General features: G+C 38.1%; 1 protein-coding gene across 5 annotated transcripts in view; it reads right to left on the reverse strand.

Moving 5' to 3' along the window:
• The window catches only part of LOC136677661 (chromodomain-helicase-DNA-binding protein 9-like), a 91,134-nt gene that overhangs the window by 56,560 nt on the left and 15,681 nt on the right, over positions 1–18,893 (reverse strand). Inside the window, exon 1 of one of the 5 annotated variants that reach the window (XM_066655252.1) lies at positions 2,796–3,406. The exons of the other annotated variants lie outside the window; for them this stretch is intronic. Within the exon in view, the coding sequence (XP_066511349.1) occupies positions 2,796–2,825 (30 nt within the window). The 5' untranslated portion in view covers positions 2,826–3,406. Of the gene's footprint in view, positions 1–2,795; positions 3,407–18,893 lie in introns of those variants that run through there. 5 annotated transcript variants of the gene reach the window in all.

Consider the following 18,893-nt stretch of genomic DNA (forward strand, 5'->3'; position numbering starts at 1 on the left):
CGGGACTATGGCATGCATTCCGTGCTGTGTCCGCAGTAGGTATGATCCATCCTTAACTCTCATGAAGGTTTACCACTTCTTCAGTAAAAGTAAACAGCATACATCCCTGTGATTATTTTTAATAAATTGTGAAATTGACATTGGTACATTCCTCTGGCTTTTTCGCCATAGAATTATATTAAATATATGGAAACTGCCCCCACTAATGAAAAACTGACAGGACAGATGACAGAACTGGTTCCTCAAGTTTATGACATCAGGCTGTCTGAATTAGCCTGATTCAGACTCATTGAAACACTGCAATTTCAAAGCAGGAAGACTCAGCCATGGATTTTTCTTCTAAATTTACTCATGACATGTGTTTAAGCATATCACAACCACTACATGAACATGTTAAAAAGTATGAAACGTGATTTTTTTTTGCCAGAGGGGCCTTGAAAATTTGCTAGATTTAGTGCAATTGGGCAGGTGTAAAAGTACAGCTTGTTGTTACCGCCCACATGCTGTGTGTAAAAAGAAATACATGGGAAACCCTCCATGTTTGAGCTGATGCGTCAGATTTTTGCCACTGCTCTAGGTTTCATAATACAGTCTGTTTCTCAGACACTTGGGCAACATTGTACACAAGAGCACGGGGAAAATAGATGTTTGGCTTATTCAGACTGCCCTGGTGGGGAAAAAAAATGAATACACACACTGAATAAGTGCATAATGGTTTAGGTTCAAGGTATCACCGTACAACTGCTTAGAGTAGTTTTCGATTCAGCATTAATACCAAATGAGACCATTCTACCTGAGCAAATGTATGTTTCAAACCTAATATAGCACTGACAGATTTTAAGCTAACATACATTTCTTTTGGCCTTATAAGGATGGATCATTTTTATTGGTAGACATTATCTTACAGCCCAAACTGCATGCCTAACCTGCCTCAGGGCAGATCAAGTTCGGAATCCTGGGATTGCTCTGATCAATGAAGTATAGCCTTCAGACAGAGGTGTAACCCTACATGGTACTTTTCAGCTAAATTTCCTTTGCCTTCATGACATTGGAGAAATATTTCATGTACATTTGCACATCACTAAATATAACCGCTAATGCCCAACAACAATATATCAATGTCACAACATATCAGTAAAGACAATATCAATTAGCACCAGTTATCACACAAACATTTGTTTATCAATTTTTAACAGTATGCATACAATATTTCAAAATGTGCCCATCCACAAATAGTTCACCCGAACTATTCTGAACAGCACTAAAGCAGAACAACTGGTCAGACCTTTCACCTCTGACCTGTTTAAAGATCCTGTGTTTCCATGTGTGAGATTCTCTTTAGAAAAAAAAATATTCTTCAAGAGAAAAGGAGAACAAAAAAGAAAGCAACAAATGAAAAATGGCACACTGGCTAAACCTCCATGAATAATAGAGTCAGCAGCATGCCCCAGTCTGCTACACGATCATAATGTGAATTATACATGAATGCCTTTATTTCAGTGAGTGAGAGCGAGAGCGAGAGAGAGAGAGACCAAATCAGTACCTATAAAAACACAGGGTCCAATCTCATCACATTGCCAGACCTGCTATGTGTTTTCCTGCTGCCTGCTAAATAAAGGGAATTATCTGGAAGCAACGAAACAAAAGAAGGGGGAGGGGGAAATAAACAGTAATTCATCTGGAGGATAAACATGGGCTGCATAACGCAGTTCACGTGAGAGCGAGCGCGCGCGCGCGCGAGAGAGAGAGAGAGAGAGAGAGAGAGACTGCCCTCGACTGGAATATTCTTACTAATCCATTTCAGGCATAAGGGAAAATCAGGAGGAATGAAAGGGGGAGGGGAAATTGGGAAAAAAAGGAAAGGAAAAGAAATGCTATAGAACAAGGTTGGAGGAGAGGCTAGATGTGGGTGGGACAGGAAAAATGACTAGAGAATGAGATTTTGAGAGAGGGAGAGAGAATGCACCAAAGTGAGAGCTGCAGCTGTGTAATACATCTATAAATATCTAAAATTACAGGCTGCCAGCACTGCAGTGATTTCAGTCACTTTCCCCTCGGCTCTGTTCCCTCATGAACAACGTCAAACCTTACAGATAAACTCATAACTAAAACAGCCGTAACGGTTATACCACCACGACTCTGATCTGTGGATCCTTAGAGTAACAGCTGAAGTAATTAATGGATATACTGTAGGACACCAGAGAGAAAGAGAGAGAACGAACGAAACGTGTGAGTGAGAATGAACATTTGTGTGAGTGAGAAGGAAAGACAGCGTGTAAGGTAAAGAATGTGTTGGAGAATGAGAAACAGTAGCCAGAAAACAGCAAGAGCTGGGGAGAGAAACAAGAAAATATCTGAAGCTGAATAACAGGTAAAAGCTAAAGCTAACGGCTATCGGCATTAGTGCCGCGACAAAAAAAAAAAAAAAAAAAACGAGCAGGGTACAGTTAGCGCAAGATGGCGGCCATGTGCAGCAATCTGCAGCACCGACACACACACACACAAACGTTGCGTCCCAAACGGCGCCCTACTCCCTACCCAGTCCCCTACATAGGGCAAGAAATCTTGGCGTGTAATTTAAATCCTTATAGAGCGTATTGTACACTTCATTTCGTTTGTTTGCTTTTGCTTTGCGTTATATTAATCCGTCGAACTCTAAAGTAATCCTCAGCAGACTTAGGTTCGTGAAGTTAATGGCGGAAAATAAACGTCTTTCCAGGGATGGTAGGGAGCAGGGATCGTTTGAGACAGAGCCACACTCGCGAACTCGTACACACACACACACACACACTCACCCTTCCTCTCGGCCTCTTCACCGTAGACATTTTTTTTCTTTTCGTTTTTCCCTCTTCCCTATCTCCGGCCGCCTAACTATAGCCTTGCACTTTATCCGTTTTTTAATCTCTCTCCGCACAAGCTCTTTATCGTTCCCTCTTTCTAAACGTCTATTTTTTCACCGGGACAGAAAAAACGAAGGGACGAATAAAGGGGCCACACTTGTCCTCCTTCCTCTCATTCTTCCGCCGCTCTCCTCCACCTCCTCCCTCGCTTTTCTTCGCTGTTTCCCTCCGTCCGCCCGGCGAGCTATCCCGTAGTTTGTCTGTCAGTCTCTCTCTCCCCTCTCTCTCTGTTTAACGGTTAGAACTCTTCTCTGCTTTCACATCTCGAGACGAAGGTAGGGGTTTTACTGCTACTTTTTTTTTTTTTTGGTACAGAAAAATAAATATTTTCTTGCTAGCTCGTAGCCCGGTGTCCTTTTTTCCTTCCGCGCTTTTATCTCTTCGTTTTGCCTCGTTCCCCTCTCCTCCTTCCCTCTCCTCCAAGAGCTGTGAGCGGCGGAGCGAAATGAAAGCACAAAGCATCAAAATGCATCAGCATGAATATTAGAGATGTCGTTAAAATCCGGACTCGTTTTTCTCTCTCTCCCTTGCTCGCTCACTCGCTCTCTCTCACTCTCTTTAGTTCTTTGTATGAAGGGAAGGCCACCAGAGGGGGCTAGCACTTATTACATTAACTTTCACAATTTTAACCCCCAAAACACTGGATTATTATCGACTCTCTCCCACACACATGGCTCCTTAGCCGTTTACTGAACTTTCCGAAGACACGCAGTGGTAAAGGCTTCTGTTAATCTAACCTAGGTTTTGTGAAGGTTACTTACTACATTCTCTACGTAAGGAGAAAAAAAACTGACCCAATGTATATTTTTAACAAGTTTAACACGTCAGAAAAATGTGATGTTACACAAGCCACGTTTTATATTTCCACAATACACAGAATAAACTAGAGATGTTTTCTGCATAGAAGATATCATTTCACTGTCACTGCCTCTGAAAACCTCCTATTTTACCAGGAGTGCCCAAATTGTTTGTGCAATTTTGTATACCCTCATCCTTTTACTACTTTTTCAAACTTCATAAACATTATCCTATTATTTCTTTTAACAATTCCATTTGTGTTTTCTGTTGAATTAAACTTTTTGCCTTTAAGGCTAATAAACATACATTATTTTATCAATAGTGGCATCGATGTTCATCAATGTTTTCTCCATTATATAGACCCATAAAAGTAACAATTAAACTGCACTACATTTTTTGAAAGAGGGTAGAAAACCTTAGCTACCTACATTCATTTATAAGGGATATTTCAGGACATGGTGCTTTTCATATGAAACCCAATACATAGAAATCAACCAGAACAGAGGTTATTGGTATATCAGTCCTTATGGTACAGTAACACCAATATAAGAAAATCTAAATATGAATAAGGACTGTTTGCTACATAAACACACAAGTGTCATACGTGGACCTCATGGAATAGAACTGTAATATTGTCTCTTTACAGAGTGTTATCTACTGTATCTGTACAGGATGAGAATCATAGACAGATAGGTATTTTAAGGCTTAGGTGGTGAAGAACTGCCTTAAATATACAGCACATCTGCATAAACACTGACCAAAATATTTCTAGCTATTCTGAGATAAATAAGAGATGTGAAACTTAATACTGTGCAAATCAGCACATACCAAGGGGTGATAATTATATTTTAATCTCTCTCACAATCTTTCTCACCTGGGAGTAAAAAGGCTCAGAGAAATGAGAACATCATCCCTGAGAGCCCAAAGACACACACACACACACTTCAAGCACTCTTTCAACACCGACTCACTCTAAGTCTGAATGCATGCAGTGTCATACACCACAAAATACAGTTGACACAGAAGGAGGATAAAATAACCTCAGATCCATACCACAATATTTTGTACCTGGAAAATAAAATATATTTAACATGTTGATTTTGAGGGCGGCATGGTGGCGCAGCAGGTAGTGTCGCAGTCACACAGCTCCAGGGGCCTGGAGGTTGTGGGTTCGATTCCCGCTCCGGGTGACTGTGAGGAGTTGGTGTGTTCTCCCCGTGTCCGCGTGGGTTTCCTCCGGGTGCTCCGGTTTCCTCCCGCAGTCCAAAGACAAATGTTGGTAGGTGGATTGGCAACTCAAAAGTGAATGTGTGTGTGTCTGTGTTGCCCTGTGAAGGACTGGCGCCCCCTCCAGGGTGTATTCCTGCCTTGCGCCCAATGATTCCAGGTAGGCTCTGGACCCACCGCGACCCTGAACTGGATAAGCGGTTACAGATAATGAATGAATGTTGATTTTGATGAAATCAATAAAATACATGCTTTTTTTTAAAGAGCAAGTGGTAAACCGAGTAGAATGGTATTTCAAATTCAACATTTAGAATTGTATATTAAGAAGAAAGAAGATTCAAAAATTGAGGGGAAAACATATGTAACATAATGGATTACTCAGTTATCTAAATAGAGTCACTATGCAATTCATGTAGGCACTACAGTATACAATGTTTGTTGTTTACAAGCTATCTGTAATTAGTCTAAAACCTTTGTTAGGACACATGATTCAATACTGGCTTCAACATGTAGTTGCTGATTTCACCATTTCAAGTCAGAGGAAACAAAGATGCTATGTTAAAGGTTATTTCATTACTTTATACTTTAATTAAAATAGCATAAATGAATGTACATGGTGGATTTTCCCTCAAAAAATTATACCTTATGTAGAAGACATTGGGGAAGTTATGATGGCCAGATCTTTTCAGACATGTAAGGCATGTAAGGAAACAAACGAAAGGTGTTCGAGAGCCTCTGTATACATGGAGGTAAACAGGGTAAGTACACTTACTTCGCCTGTTTTAGTTTTAGTGTTAGTTAACGTTAGCTTGACTTGCTAAACTTGGTGGCTCAGATTATACTCGGCTACGTAGTTGCATTATGGAGGTTTATAGTGTCGGATGAATTCGAGTTTGACTTCGATCACATTTACAAGAATAATGGTACCTCTAAATTTGAGTTTAGCTTATTGCTAGGCTACTGTCATGAATAATGTTGGTTATTTAGCTAGCTAGATACTGTCATAACAGTCAGTCATAACTGTGTTTTACCGCGGCGTTGTTCAGCTGTTGTCCACCAGTGACGTCACGGTTGAGTTCAAGAATTTCCGTAGCGAGCTCGGGTTTTTCCGTGAATTTAATAAAATTGTCAGTTTTAAAGCAAATTAAGCTGCTATTTTCATTTTAATTCATACTTATATATGTCAGTAACTAAAATAAGGTGAAATATTCATGGAGGTCCATTAAGTGGTGGCCTTTAAAGAGAAGAACTTAACATTAGTTTAACATCGTTGACCGTCTCACTGTAAACATAAATGAATGAGAGAAAAGTTGGGGCCTTGGAGTTTAGACTACACAGGGAGAAGGTGACAGCAATGAAAACAGAAATGAAACTATGATGTGTAGAACATTAGATTTCTGCTCTTGTAGACACAGACACCTATATTTAACCATACCTAGTGCCATTTATGTGCATTTATACACATGAAAGTCCAGATCAGTATCGGAACCAAGGTTTGTGTTCAGTTGCTTTGTATACATTTGATCAAGTAAGTTATGTTCCACAATGAAATTTAGTGAATGCACTATTTATGATGTACTATAACTACTTGTATGTGGCTCAGATCAAGGTTGTAGCTTGTGTAAGACACAAATACATCCATTTCTAACATATGCCATGCTTAGCCTACTTATATACCAGGTCATTCACATTTTCAGTTCCACTTTAAATGGCTTAACTGTGTCCCAAACCACACACGACTGCACTTTTCCTTCTATACTAATAAGTGCTCTTTGATAATGCATGAATTTATGCCCTATATGAAGTGCTAGTGTGCTGTTTGAAATAAATCAGAAGTATCCCAGTAGTTTAAATCTTAGCTTTTGTTTATGTTTACTACATTAACACCCAACATAAAAACCAAGGCAATTCATGTGCGAGACTAAAGGGAGGTGTTATATGTTATATTTGTCCATGTGCAACTCAGCATTAAAACATGCAAAACTGAAATAAACATACTGAAATAAATCTTTTCTACTCTTGTTGGAATTAAAGCAATGAGCACATCTCCTGATTATATCCATCTATTTTCATTTATATGCCTTCAACTACATGTAGTGGGTCAGAAAACACAAACCATCCAAAAAATTGGTTGAAAATTGGTTGGCTTGATCTAGCCCAAGACCACTTACTTTGGTCAGAGAAAATTTTGGTCATTTGGTCCAGATTGTGGTCCGAGGCACTTTAAGACCAAACAAGGCATGTGTGAAAGCACCTTAAATCACAACATGTTCTTGTTTAAAAGGTACACAATGTGGTACACTATTTGGTATTTTCTTTCAAAGGTCATTCGCGTTGATTCAGCTGATCAAAATTCACATAAACAGCAGCTTGTCATACCTTTTATACTTTGTGTGTGTGTGTGTGTGTGTGTGTAAGTAAACAGGAGCAAATGACATGTCCTAACGAGCTGTATCTCAGCGATATATTAAACTGCTTCACTAGTAACAGAGAAAACCAGACAAAAAACTGAAAGCAAAAAGAAGGAACAAAAGGAAGAACATGCTAACCAGAAAGAAGAAAAAAACAGATCCAGTGTCATAAGCACGTTTGCACACACAAACACAGAGGGTGAAAGAGCAGCATGTGTGGCTGTAATGTGCACTGAGGGAGAGAGGGGGAGATACAGGCACATGCTGACGCAGTCACATGGTACAATTGCCCCTGGCGCCATGGCAACCAAACAGTTAATATGCAAATGAGAGGGAATAGCTGCACTCTGCCGTTGGGAGGAGTTCAGTTCCGAGTAATGGGGGGGCGCACAGGTGCCAGCCTCAAATTCAACATCATTATCTAACCACTGCAGCACCAGTGACAGAGAGAGAGCAAATTTAGTCACCTTTTTAGAGTCTTATGTTTGTTTGGGAGCAGTTTCAAAGCTAGGCCTCTTGTACCTCTTGCTTTCAGTTTCTGTTCCCTAAGGTCACTTAAGCAAATTGTACAATACCACGTCCATACTGTGGGAATTTCAGGTCTATTATAATATTGTAGGGGGATTTCTAATTAATTAAAAAAACAGCTTTATAAGAAAGTAAATAAAGTAATTGAGAGTGATTTAAATTCTTTCTACTGACAAACTTACAGTTTCTACCTAGAAACTACCTAAAAAATATATTTTCTTGTCTTCTGTCTAATATGTAACCATTTTTTAAAAGGAATTTTACCATTGACACCATTGTACCATTATCAAGAAAACACATTCAAGTTCACTGGATGTTTTACACAGAAGAAGCATAAATGTCTACACACACACACACACACACTTTTCCAAGTTTTAAAAGGAAAAATACAAATAATCAAGCTAAATTAGTTATATTCTGTTAGTAATAATTCTGTTAATAACTGGGTAGCCTCAAATGTGATGCAACATCTCTTCATACAACAAAGTTACACTACCCTTACCCAACCATTAGTGGAGACTGTGCTGGTGTGCCTGTTAACTGAATATAAATTACACTGTCAAGGGCCTGCGGAAGAAAGATTTGGGTCCATAATTAGGACTGGAACTGCAGGCTAATGTGGAGTTATACTAGAGAGAAAGACCAAGTGCAATAAGGATAGGGAGAACAGGGGAAAAACCACGAGGGCAATCTGATTAATGAAGGAGGACATGATGCGTAGCAGTGTTTCCTGAACCCATTAAACATGGCAGCAGCTATTAATGACCCTTAGAGGCTACAACATCAGCTAGCATGGCCCCCTGGTGAGGCCCTCTCCAACATGTGTACATCCACACAGGACTGTGTCTTTGCCCTACAGACATATGGAGGGCAATACTGACCCCACGCACAGTGATATCATGCAAACTTAAGCTAAAGTCAAAATCTCTTAATATTCTGGTGTACATGGCTCACATATAATCCAGCTGTTTGGATCATGAAGATTTGTAATTTACTCTGGTGACAGTAAATGACCCAGAGGTTGTGAATAGTTAACCCATAACTTGCTTTTTGCCATTCTATTAAAGAAGTCTAACTGTGTCTATATATATTAATATGTTGTGTGTTCCAAAACTTCAAGCTGCATGCAGAGAGGTAAAAAAAATATCCTTGGACAGGAAACATACATGTAACATATTTATGCAAACTTCACTAACAGTAAGTCAGCCACGCAAATTAGAGAAAGCCTGAATAGCCTGGATGTGTCCTTTTCAGTAGCTCTGATTTTGAGAGTGTTGAATAAACTACAAAAATGGCTTCATATCTGTGCCTGAGCAGGGGGATATATATAGTAATAAGCCTATAAAAAGTTCCTTCCACGGATAGGTCACACAAGTTACTATGTTAATGCCTCCTCAACATAAAATTAGAAAATCATGTTGGAACCTAACTAGCTACCCTAGCTGTTGGAGCCAGGGTTATATTATTAAAGGAATATTTCTTGGTATTATGCTGTACTGACCCAACAAGACACATGTGTAACAAGCAAACCACAAACTGCCTTTACTGTTAGTACACAATCTGGTCAGCAATGTTTTCAGAGGCCTTGTTCCAATTCCCAATGTTATGTTCTTTGTGACCCTGTCTGAGTTCTCTTTGACCTTCAGGTTCTTAGGATGTCCCATTTATATTTTGGTTCTCAAGTGCCCCAAATTACCCCTTGATTTATGTGACTAGCAAGCTGACATGAGACCAGACATAAGTAATTTACACTAGAGCCCTTGCAAAATTATGTTATTGTTACAGATGTGTCTTAGGGCTGAAGTAAGATTTATACAGTTGCAAATGCAATTAAATAAAAATTCATTTTTGTTTTCAAAAAATAATTTTTCCTTGAAATATTTTTTTTTTCACTGCATTAAAAGCAAACAGTATACTAATCAGTTTTAGTTGTTGTGGTATGTTATATATTTTTCCAAATTATCCATATTTTGTACAATGTAAACTCTTCCTCTGAATGCCATTAGATCCTCTGTATTATGAGGTCATTTAACAGAAATATGGACATTTTTTTATTCATGCTATAAGAAAACTAACACTTCTCTCCATTGATGCTGCATGAAAGTCAGTCTCATCTACTTAAAATCCTTAATAGTCTGAATCTCTTTTAGTTTGAATTTAGTATTTTAGAGTATGGCTCCAGAGCCACCCTGCTGCCCTTGTGAATGAGAGCAGCGAAGAAATGTATAAATAAAACCTGCACCTCGACTCGCACAGACTACAGCCCCACTACAGAAAAAACGCAGATGGAGCATTTTCTTGTTTAGATTTCCTGAGCTGTAAATCTTTAAGCTCTGTGCTCTTTCTTGAGCTTTTTAGCTTCACAGACCAACGGAAGTTATCATGGTTTGTGCTGAAGTACAGACTGTTGTTTGGTTTCAGTTGAGAATGAACCTTTCAGGTTCTGAAACCCATTTATGTTGGTGGAATTGCGCTGAACTCTTTAACATTATGTGCTTCGACTGGAACCAAACCAGTTTTACGTTGGTGAAAAAGGGCTATCAAGCTATCAGTTGCCAACAGCAATTGTAAGTGGCTAAAATTCATCTCAATTAAACTAGTGCAGTATTTGTATTAGTTTGGCATGGACACAAACAAGCATAGGTGCCACTTCTACATAAGTGACAGCTCAGCCAAAAGTGCTTGCCTATTGACTTCCTGACAAGAACAAGCATGTGCCTGTGGGAACAGCCTGTAGGCACATGCTTCTTTATTCTACTTATCGCATTGTCCTATCACCGTCTCACTAAACTGAGAGAAGCTAACTTTAGATGAAATGTATAAAAAAAAATGTACCAAGAGCCTCCTTTACCCTGGACCACCATTCGTTTATCATACAGGTGTTTCTGGCATCTCAGCAATGGGAAGGTAGGGTCCAATATACATTACTCTTCTTATTAGAGGTCCTTGAGAGGCTTTGGTGTTTCATATCAATATCTTTATAAGAGCTAATAATTGTAGAAAGGAAAAATAATCACAAAGGTGTAGTTATACAGGCTTTGTTTAGTCAATACAGTATATTTGAATGGTACTGGACATGTGTTAGGTGTACAATTATGTTTTAAACCTTTTTTGTGTAGCATAAACTGTAAATAAAAATTCAAACATTCTCTACTCTTTTGTCATTTTATGGTGATGGGTGCACAGCATTAACAATGACAGTTGTCATATTATTCACAAAACTAAGTCTAAAAATATTAATATGCAACATTCACGATTGTTAACAATGAAATCACATTCTTAAAAATAGTAAAAATCAAACTCACACATAATTTTGGATACATTATTATACCCAACAAAAGAACAAATTGATACACAGGCTTTTGAAGTGTTTTTTCCTTAATGGAACTCATAATGATGTACAAACAAATTCTTCTCACTTACATTTTTAAGCTACTTAATATTAGGTTTTTTATTTTTGTGGTTGAATTAAATGACAATTTTTATTTTAAATACTCTGCAACCATAAAATGTCAGTGTACATTTAATGGTGTGCCAGCTCCATAGTGTAACAGCAGGGCCATTTATCCATGTAAAATATGCACTTCCATTTACTATTATATTTTAAGTAAATGTGTGTGTAAATTGAAGGAACGGTGCTGTCCTCCTCCCTCAATCCATGGGTGAAGTGCCCTTGAGCAGGGCACCAAACCCCCAACTGTCTCCCTGGGAACCAGAGGTGATGACTGCCTGCTCCTCCAGGTGTTTGCTCACAGACACAGATGGGTTAAATATGGAAGACGCATTCCTCTGTATGTTGTACAATGACACATAAATGCATGATTAAATTTATATTTATAGAGTGGAGTTGAGGTTGGCTCAGTGTTGCTTGGGTAAAGTGGTCATTTTTGACAAACCTATTAACAATACTTGTAGCTTAGCTGCCAGTAAGGGACTATTCATTTTACCTTTGTTAAACTTGCGTTCAAGAACTTTTCCCATCTGTACTGTACAGAGTTGAATGTCTGAAAACGTCTAGCAGATCATTACAAAATTAGATGTAAATGTTACATAGTAGGAGATATTTCAGGCACTGGTTTTCTTCCTGAATTAAATTAATTTCAATTCAAAAACGTAATTCGCCTTGCTACTACTTCACTTCAATACACTTGAAAAATAAAGCCGTAGCATGCACTAGAGAAGTAAAATGCATTAACAAAAGGCTATTTGAATTTTCAGGGAACTTAAAACAAGGACTTTGAATAAGAATATGCAGCTGGAAGTACAGTTGGGGCTACATATTTAGCTAGAGTAATAAAGTATATATCTTATTTAATTTGTGAGCTGGTTTCCTCAAAATACACTGTACACCACACAAATACACATACTTCCTAAGGGAAAAGTTATAATTTTACCATTCAGGCCATTTATTATCCAGCTTTGTTCCTAAAATGATTTACTACAGTTTAAAAAGGAAAACAACCTCCATTTTGTGTGTCACAAGAGTAAAGTATTAACAATACAAGCTCTAATGGAAGATACTGGAAGAACAAGTAAGACAAGGAGCTTGAATTAACAGCACACTATTATAACTAAACCCATTACCTACTTATACAAATAGATGAGGTTATAAAACATGCTTTTTTTAGAGAGAGAGAGATTGTGAAATTTGTCCTTTTTGTCTTTGAATAAACAAGTTCCAGAACCATGACCACGCCACTATGGGAACAGACAAGATCCATGACGTGTGGTGGCTACCTGAGAAACCTGTTGACTCTCAATGACCAGAGAATGACCTGCTCTCCAATGTGGCTCTGACACTTGTTATTTCCACAGCAAAAAAACTATGAAAATGGATATTATGCACACAAATAGACCTATCCTTGACAGAGCTACATGTATATGTATATGTATAATAATTAGGAATATTGCTGGCAGTTATTACAATTTTATGACCTCTTGAAAACAGAGATACAAGCACAAGCCCAGCAATGTCAAAGTCCTTTGACTTATGCTTTGGGGTTTTTTTCCAATCAAGGAGAAGCTATTGATTTGCTGACATGTTACTTGTCTCATTGCTATGGCATGTGAGGGGTTAACCTGACAGCAACGGAAGGAGGTCAAGTTGTGTCATCGCCCAAAACGCCTGACATTCCACCCACACAACCATCCCCCCACCAAATACAGTGAAAGCGACTGGCTAACACACACACACACACACACACACACACACACACACACACACACTCCAAAACAAAAAGTCTAAAGATAAGTAACCCTTGGTGGAAAAGTGAACTTAAACCTACATTCATGCTAAATGAAAAAGCACATAACAAAGAGACGATGTTTGATTTAGACCTACTGTGTGGTTTGGTCTGGACGACTTCCCACGTGCTCTCACTGCAGTCCAATGCCAAGTCAACTCGCCCCTCCCTCTCCTCTTCTTGCTCTCTCTCTTCCCTTTTCTTTCTTTTATTTTTCCTCCCTCCCCTTCCGTTCCTCAGCACAAACCTCTATATTCTACTTCCTTATGATCTTTAACCTATTAGGTCCCTCCCCTGTTCCTGGGGGCTAAACTCAGGCCGGTAGAGAGCACTGGTGGTACCTGATCTCAGATCAGAGTGTTTCGCTCACTTGTTCTCTCTCTCTCACTCTCTCTCTTTCTCACACATACACACAGACACACACAAGGGTGTGTGTGTGAGTGACAGGGTATCAGGTTACAGCTCTGGTTGGAGGCTTCGCCTGGCAGGCAGAGTGAGTTATATAAACCTCACTGTGGCAGGGTCAGGAAGCAACAAAGCCAGCGATTCAACAGAGGCCGTCAGCCTTGCACACACACGGAACTACACACAAACAACCACATAAACACCCCAAATGATCTGCTCACACCAAACACAGATATGCACAGTAGTCTTTTTCTGGCATCATACAAATATAAAGGGGAGGCAAAACTCAAGCTAAAACCAGCGAAGCATAAATGTGGCACCTGCGTGACTTTATTTTCCACACTTGCACCCTATCATAAAGGTACACAAGCACCCTCAATCTGTCAAGGATATGATGCACTAAGAATAATGTCTGTCAATCATAATTTCCACTTCTACATAAGCCATTCTTGAGGCTGATGTTCAGCCAGCATGCTAAAGAAAGACCTGGTATTATAGTGGAGATATTACCAATGTACCCACATAAACTAACATGAATAAAGATACAGGGCCCAAAACTGAAAAAATGAATGGTTTCATGTTCAAAACCATAGTATGTTTCACAATATCTTTCAGGCTTACTCAATCATGTTCTTTACATATCAAAAATGAAACAGCAGAAATGTTTAATTACGAGATCCAAATATGTAAATCATCATCATGTTGTTTCCTTTCCTTTTTTTTTTAACTTGAATGTTTCACCTTTATATAACTGCATGTGTTGGGGTTAGCATTCAGGTTGCTGAATTTTCAGAGTACACAATGCTCTAGCACACACAAAAGACTCTCTGTCAGGCTGGTTATCCCCCTCTCTCTATCTCTCTTTCTCTCTGTGAGTGTGACAGCTTCAGTTCATGACACCACCATGCCCCTTCTCGTGATCTACTGGTCTTGACTTCGATCAGTCGGCGCAGGACCACTCAATTTCATGCGTGAGCAGTCTTCTAGTAGTCTTACAACCAAACCAAAATTGTTTTACTCTTAACAGCTTCAAACTTCAATGCCGCAATCATGGATGGGCTGCAATACATGATGTTTCTTCATGAAAACTACATCAGTCAAATATGAAAATGTCCACATTCAGGACATCAACAACTGCAGCTCTTTAGTCCAAAGAAATCAAGCACGGACACAAAATCAGCTTTGATTTGACTCAATCACTCCACGGAAGCCACAGTTTTTACAACTGCTCAAATTATCTAATAATCTAATAAAAATATTTATCTTTGCTAGTATAAATCAATATAACATTAAGAATAATTTAACAACCCATCCATCCATCATCTGTAACCGCATATCCAATTTAGGGTCACGGTGGGTCCAGAGCCTACCTAGAATCATTGGGCGCAAGGCGGGAATACACCCTGGAGGGGGTGCTAGTCCTTCACAAGGCAACACACACACTCACACACAATCACACCTACGGTCACTTTTAAGTCACATATCAACCTACCAACGTGTGTTTTTTGGACTGTGGGTGGAAACCGGACCACCCGGAGGAAACCCACGAGGACACAGGGGGAACACACCAAACTCCTCACAGACAGTCACCCGGAGCCGGAATCAAACCCGCAACCTCCAGGTCCCTGGAGCTGTGTGACTGTGACACCACCTGCTGCACCACCGTGCCACAATTTAACAACCCAAAAATGCAGTTGTTAAACTTGCATAATTGTGATCTGATTTGTTAAAAATTCAGCATAATTTATAATTCTAAATGCAAACATTTTAATTCAGTGTGTGTTTTTATAAAGTGGTTAATTGTGTAGAAACCTACAAACTTGGACTTCTTTACAATTGTCTTGATTAGAAATGGGATGAATAGTCAACCATTTAATATACTCTACAGAACATACTCTAAGTACAACCTACATGTTCAGCATTTGTATTTGTGGTTTTGATTATTGCAAAATTCTAATACATCTGAAAAAATTCCTTGGGACAATATTTTTAAAAAATTTATAGGCCATATGCTTGTTCAAATCTATCATAAAACAACGTCTCTGGCATTCTTGTCTTATAGTAACTATTTCTGAAGTATCTTAGAGGCATTAGACCCTTAAACAATTCACTAAACATTAAATACTCTTTATCTAGAGCAGAGTATTTATTACACATACATGTGTATGTGTATAGTGGTTTTGCTGGCTTTTGTAATTTAGCCCATGTTTTGAGATCAAATTAACCTGCTTTTTCTAAGCTTAAACCCTTAAAAAGTAAGCAAGTAAATAGGAAACCACCAGTATCTTCAAAAGTTCACATTTGATAATATAGAAAAGCAAGATGTGGAGCGTTACTGGCCTACCAATATGGCCAAGCCCTATTATGAAAAATGTAAGTGGAGCACTATTCAGTTTTAGCCATACGTTTTGTTATCCTTGACGAATCATGGCTTATTTGACATAAGATGCTGTAAATCATTTAAATGTGGTAAAGATGCTGGCATGAAATTTGCTTTAGTGTTTCACTTCTCTTACTCTCTCTCTTATGGCTCTCTCCTACTCACAGATCATAAATGATAAAACTCATCTCCTGGGCAAGTGTGTGATGTTTGTGTTTTTATATTTAGATGGAGCAGGGAAAGAGTTTGAGGAGAGCAAATGAAGTGAAGCACCTATGCATTTATATGTGTTAAATTTGTTTGTGAATATATTTTCAAACCCATCTTTATCTCATGTAATAATGCAGTAGTAATGTGACTGCCAGAATGGAATTGCTTCATTATTTAATGTTAATTAATTAAATAAAGTGCTGGATCATTCTCAATACTACAGTGACACTGATGTGGTGATGATGTATTAGTGTGTACACACTAACACAACAACATGTCAGTGTCACTGTAGTGCTGAGAATGATCCACCACAAAAATCAACTGCTCTGTGTTGGCCTTGTGGGTGTCCTGACCATAGAGAAACAGGGTGAAAGGGGTTAAACAAAGTAAGCAGAGAAACAGGTGGACTAGAGTTTGTAATTGTAGACGTACAAAGTTCTCCTATACAGTCAGGGAAGCAGAGAGAATGAACAGTGAATGTAAAAACAAAAAGGTACTTATAATATTCTGATATGGCTAGGTACTCATACAATAAATATGAGCCAACTTAATCTCTTAATATAGATTTTCAAGGCAAAATGACACAAATAAAAGAATCATGCACCGGTTCATTAGTTAATGCAATTATTATTAACACGCAGAACTGGAACTTGTCAATGTAACTTTATATACATATTAATGGGTTTTGTGTTCATTTTTAATCTTGAGCAATATTGTCTCTTTAGATATACTCCTAAATATTCAATTGCATTTATTTTATCTGCTACCATTATGGAGCTATATTAGGGTCAAAAGTTTTGTTCATTTGAAAAAAAAAAAAAAAATTATCTGAAACTGAAAGTTCAAATCTTGAGATTGAACTTTGAAAAATACAACAATGTATTCAAAATTAAAATAAGTGTAGGATGATTTTTTTTTAATTTAAATAGAATTTTCATTCAATTATTTATTTTTTAAATGAATAATTTATTTTAATTTTTCACTTTCCTATATATTTTGATATTCGAAGTCTTATATTTTTCAGTTGCAGATTTTAAGTTTTCACATTTCTTATCCTTTTTTCGATTGCAGATCTTATTTTCATTTTCTTTTTTTTTTTCACCTCGGATCCTTGTTTTTCAGTTTCAGACTTCTGACCCTTCTCTTGTGTGGAGGTGGGACATCAGCAAAGGGGGGCGTGGTATAATGACTGACAGCATAGCAATGAAAGCAAAGGACCTTCCTCACTGTTGACTATGAGAAATATCACTGATGTTATACGCAATATTCAGTGTAATTTTATTGACAAAGTTCTTTATAGTGAGCTTTTTTAGACAACATTCGGCACCAATCACAGTAAAAAAGCTATAAACTCTGCCAGAGTGCGTAGTTTCACAGCCACACTTTACTTTCCCAGCACTTTGCTGGAGATGTTGTCCGCTCCATCAGGAAAAGCTGTAGCGAGCCGGTAACGAATCTGAATAAGCTCCTTATTCTCCAGGTTCTTAGTCTGATGTTCAGTTCCACCTTAAGTTGTGCTTTAAATTAAACTGGTTCTGTCGCTGTGCATTTTCCTTTATATACATTCTACACATCTACACAGTGTTTTATTTAGATGCACTTTTCTCAGTGTTAAAACACAGAAATCAGCAGCAGTAACATTTAATGTGGAACGGGAAATGTAATTAAGGAGCTGGGGGTGAAAGAAGTTAATTTCACCATTGTTATCTGCACGTTGGAGCCAACAGCTTGTCCTGATGGAGCGGACGCCATTGCCAGCCAAGTGTATCACAGTAAAAGAGCGATAAACTCTGTCAGACTGTGTAGTTCCACAGCCACACTTTAGCTTCCCACCACTTTTCTGGCGATGGCATTCGCTTCATCAGAACAAGCTGCTGGCACTCAACAGAACCAGCTTAAATTAAAGCACAATTTAAGGTGGAACGGAACATCAGACTAAGAACATGGGGAATAAGGAGTTTATTCAGATTCGTTACCAGCTATCTGCAGCTTGGACTGATGGAGCAGACACCATTACCAACAAAGTGCTGGGAAACTAAAATGTGGCTGTGGAACCACACAGTCTAACAGAGTTTATAGCTCTTTTACTGTGATTGGTGCCGAATGTTATCAAACTGAGCTCACTATAAAGAACTTTGTCAATAAATGTTCTACACTAAATATTCCATATAATGTGAGTGTTCAGTGATATTTCTCATTGTCAACAGTGAGGAAGCTCCTCTGCCTTCATTGCTATGCTGTCAGTCATTATACCATGCCCCTCTCCGCTGATATCCCGCCTCCCACGCAAGAAAAGGGTCAGAAGTCTGAAACTGAAAAACAAGGATCCAAAAGTGAAAAAAAGGATCCGAAAGTGAAAATAAGGTCTGCAACCGAAAAAAGGATATGAAATGTGAAAAATTAAAATCTGCAACTGAAAAATATAAGACTTCAAATATCAAAATGTATAAGAAAGTGAAAAATGAAAAAAAAATATTAATTTTAAAAAATAAATAATTGAATCAAATTTCTATTTAAACTGAAAACTATTTTAATTTTGAATACATTGTTGTATTTTTCAAAGTTCAATCTTAAGATTTGAACTTTCAGTTTCAGATTTTTTTTTTTCCAAATGAACAAAACTTTTGACCCTAATATAACTCCATATACCATTAGGTAGTGTAAATTTTTGTGGCTGATATTTTGTTATAAAGGCTTAAAATGATCTTTATCCAACATATTTTAACTTATTTCATTTTTGGCCCAATGAGGTTTTGGTAGGCTTATGTATTAAAAACATCATCATTTTCCA

This window comes from Hoplias malabaricus, chromosome Y (genome assembly GCF_029633855.1).
Source record: "Hoplias malabaricus isolate fHopMal1 chromosome Y, fHopMal1.hap1, whole genome shotgun sequence".
In the NCBI taxonomy this organism is placed as follows: Eukaryota; Metazoa; Chordata; class Actinopteri; order Characiformes; family Erythrinidae; genus Hoplias; species Hoplias malabaricus.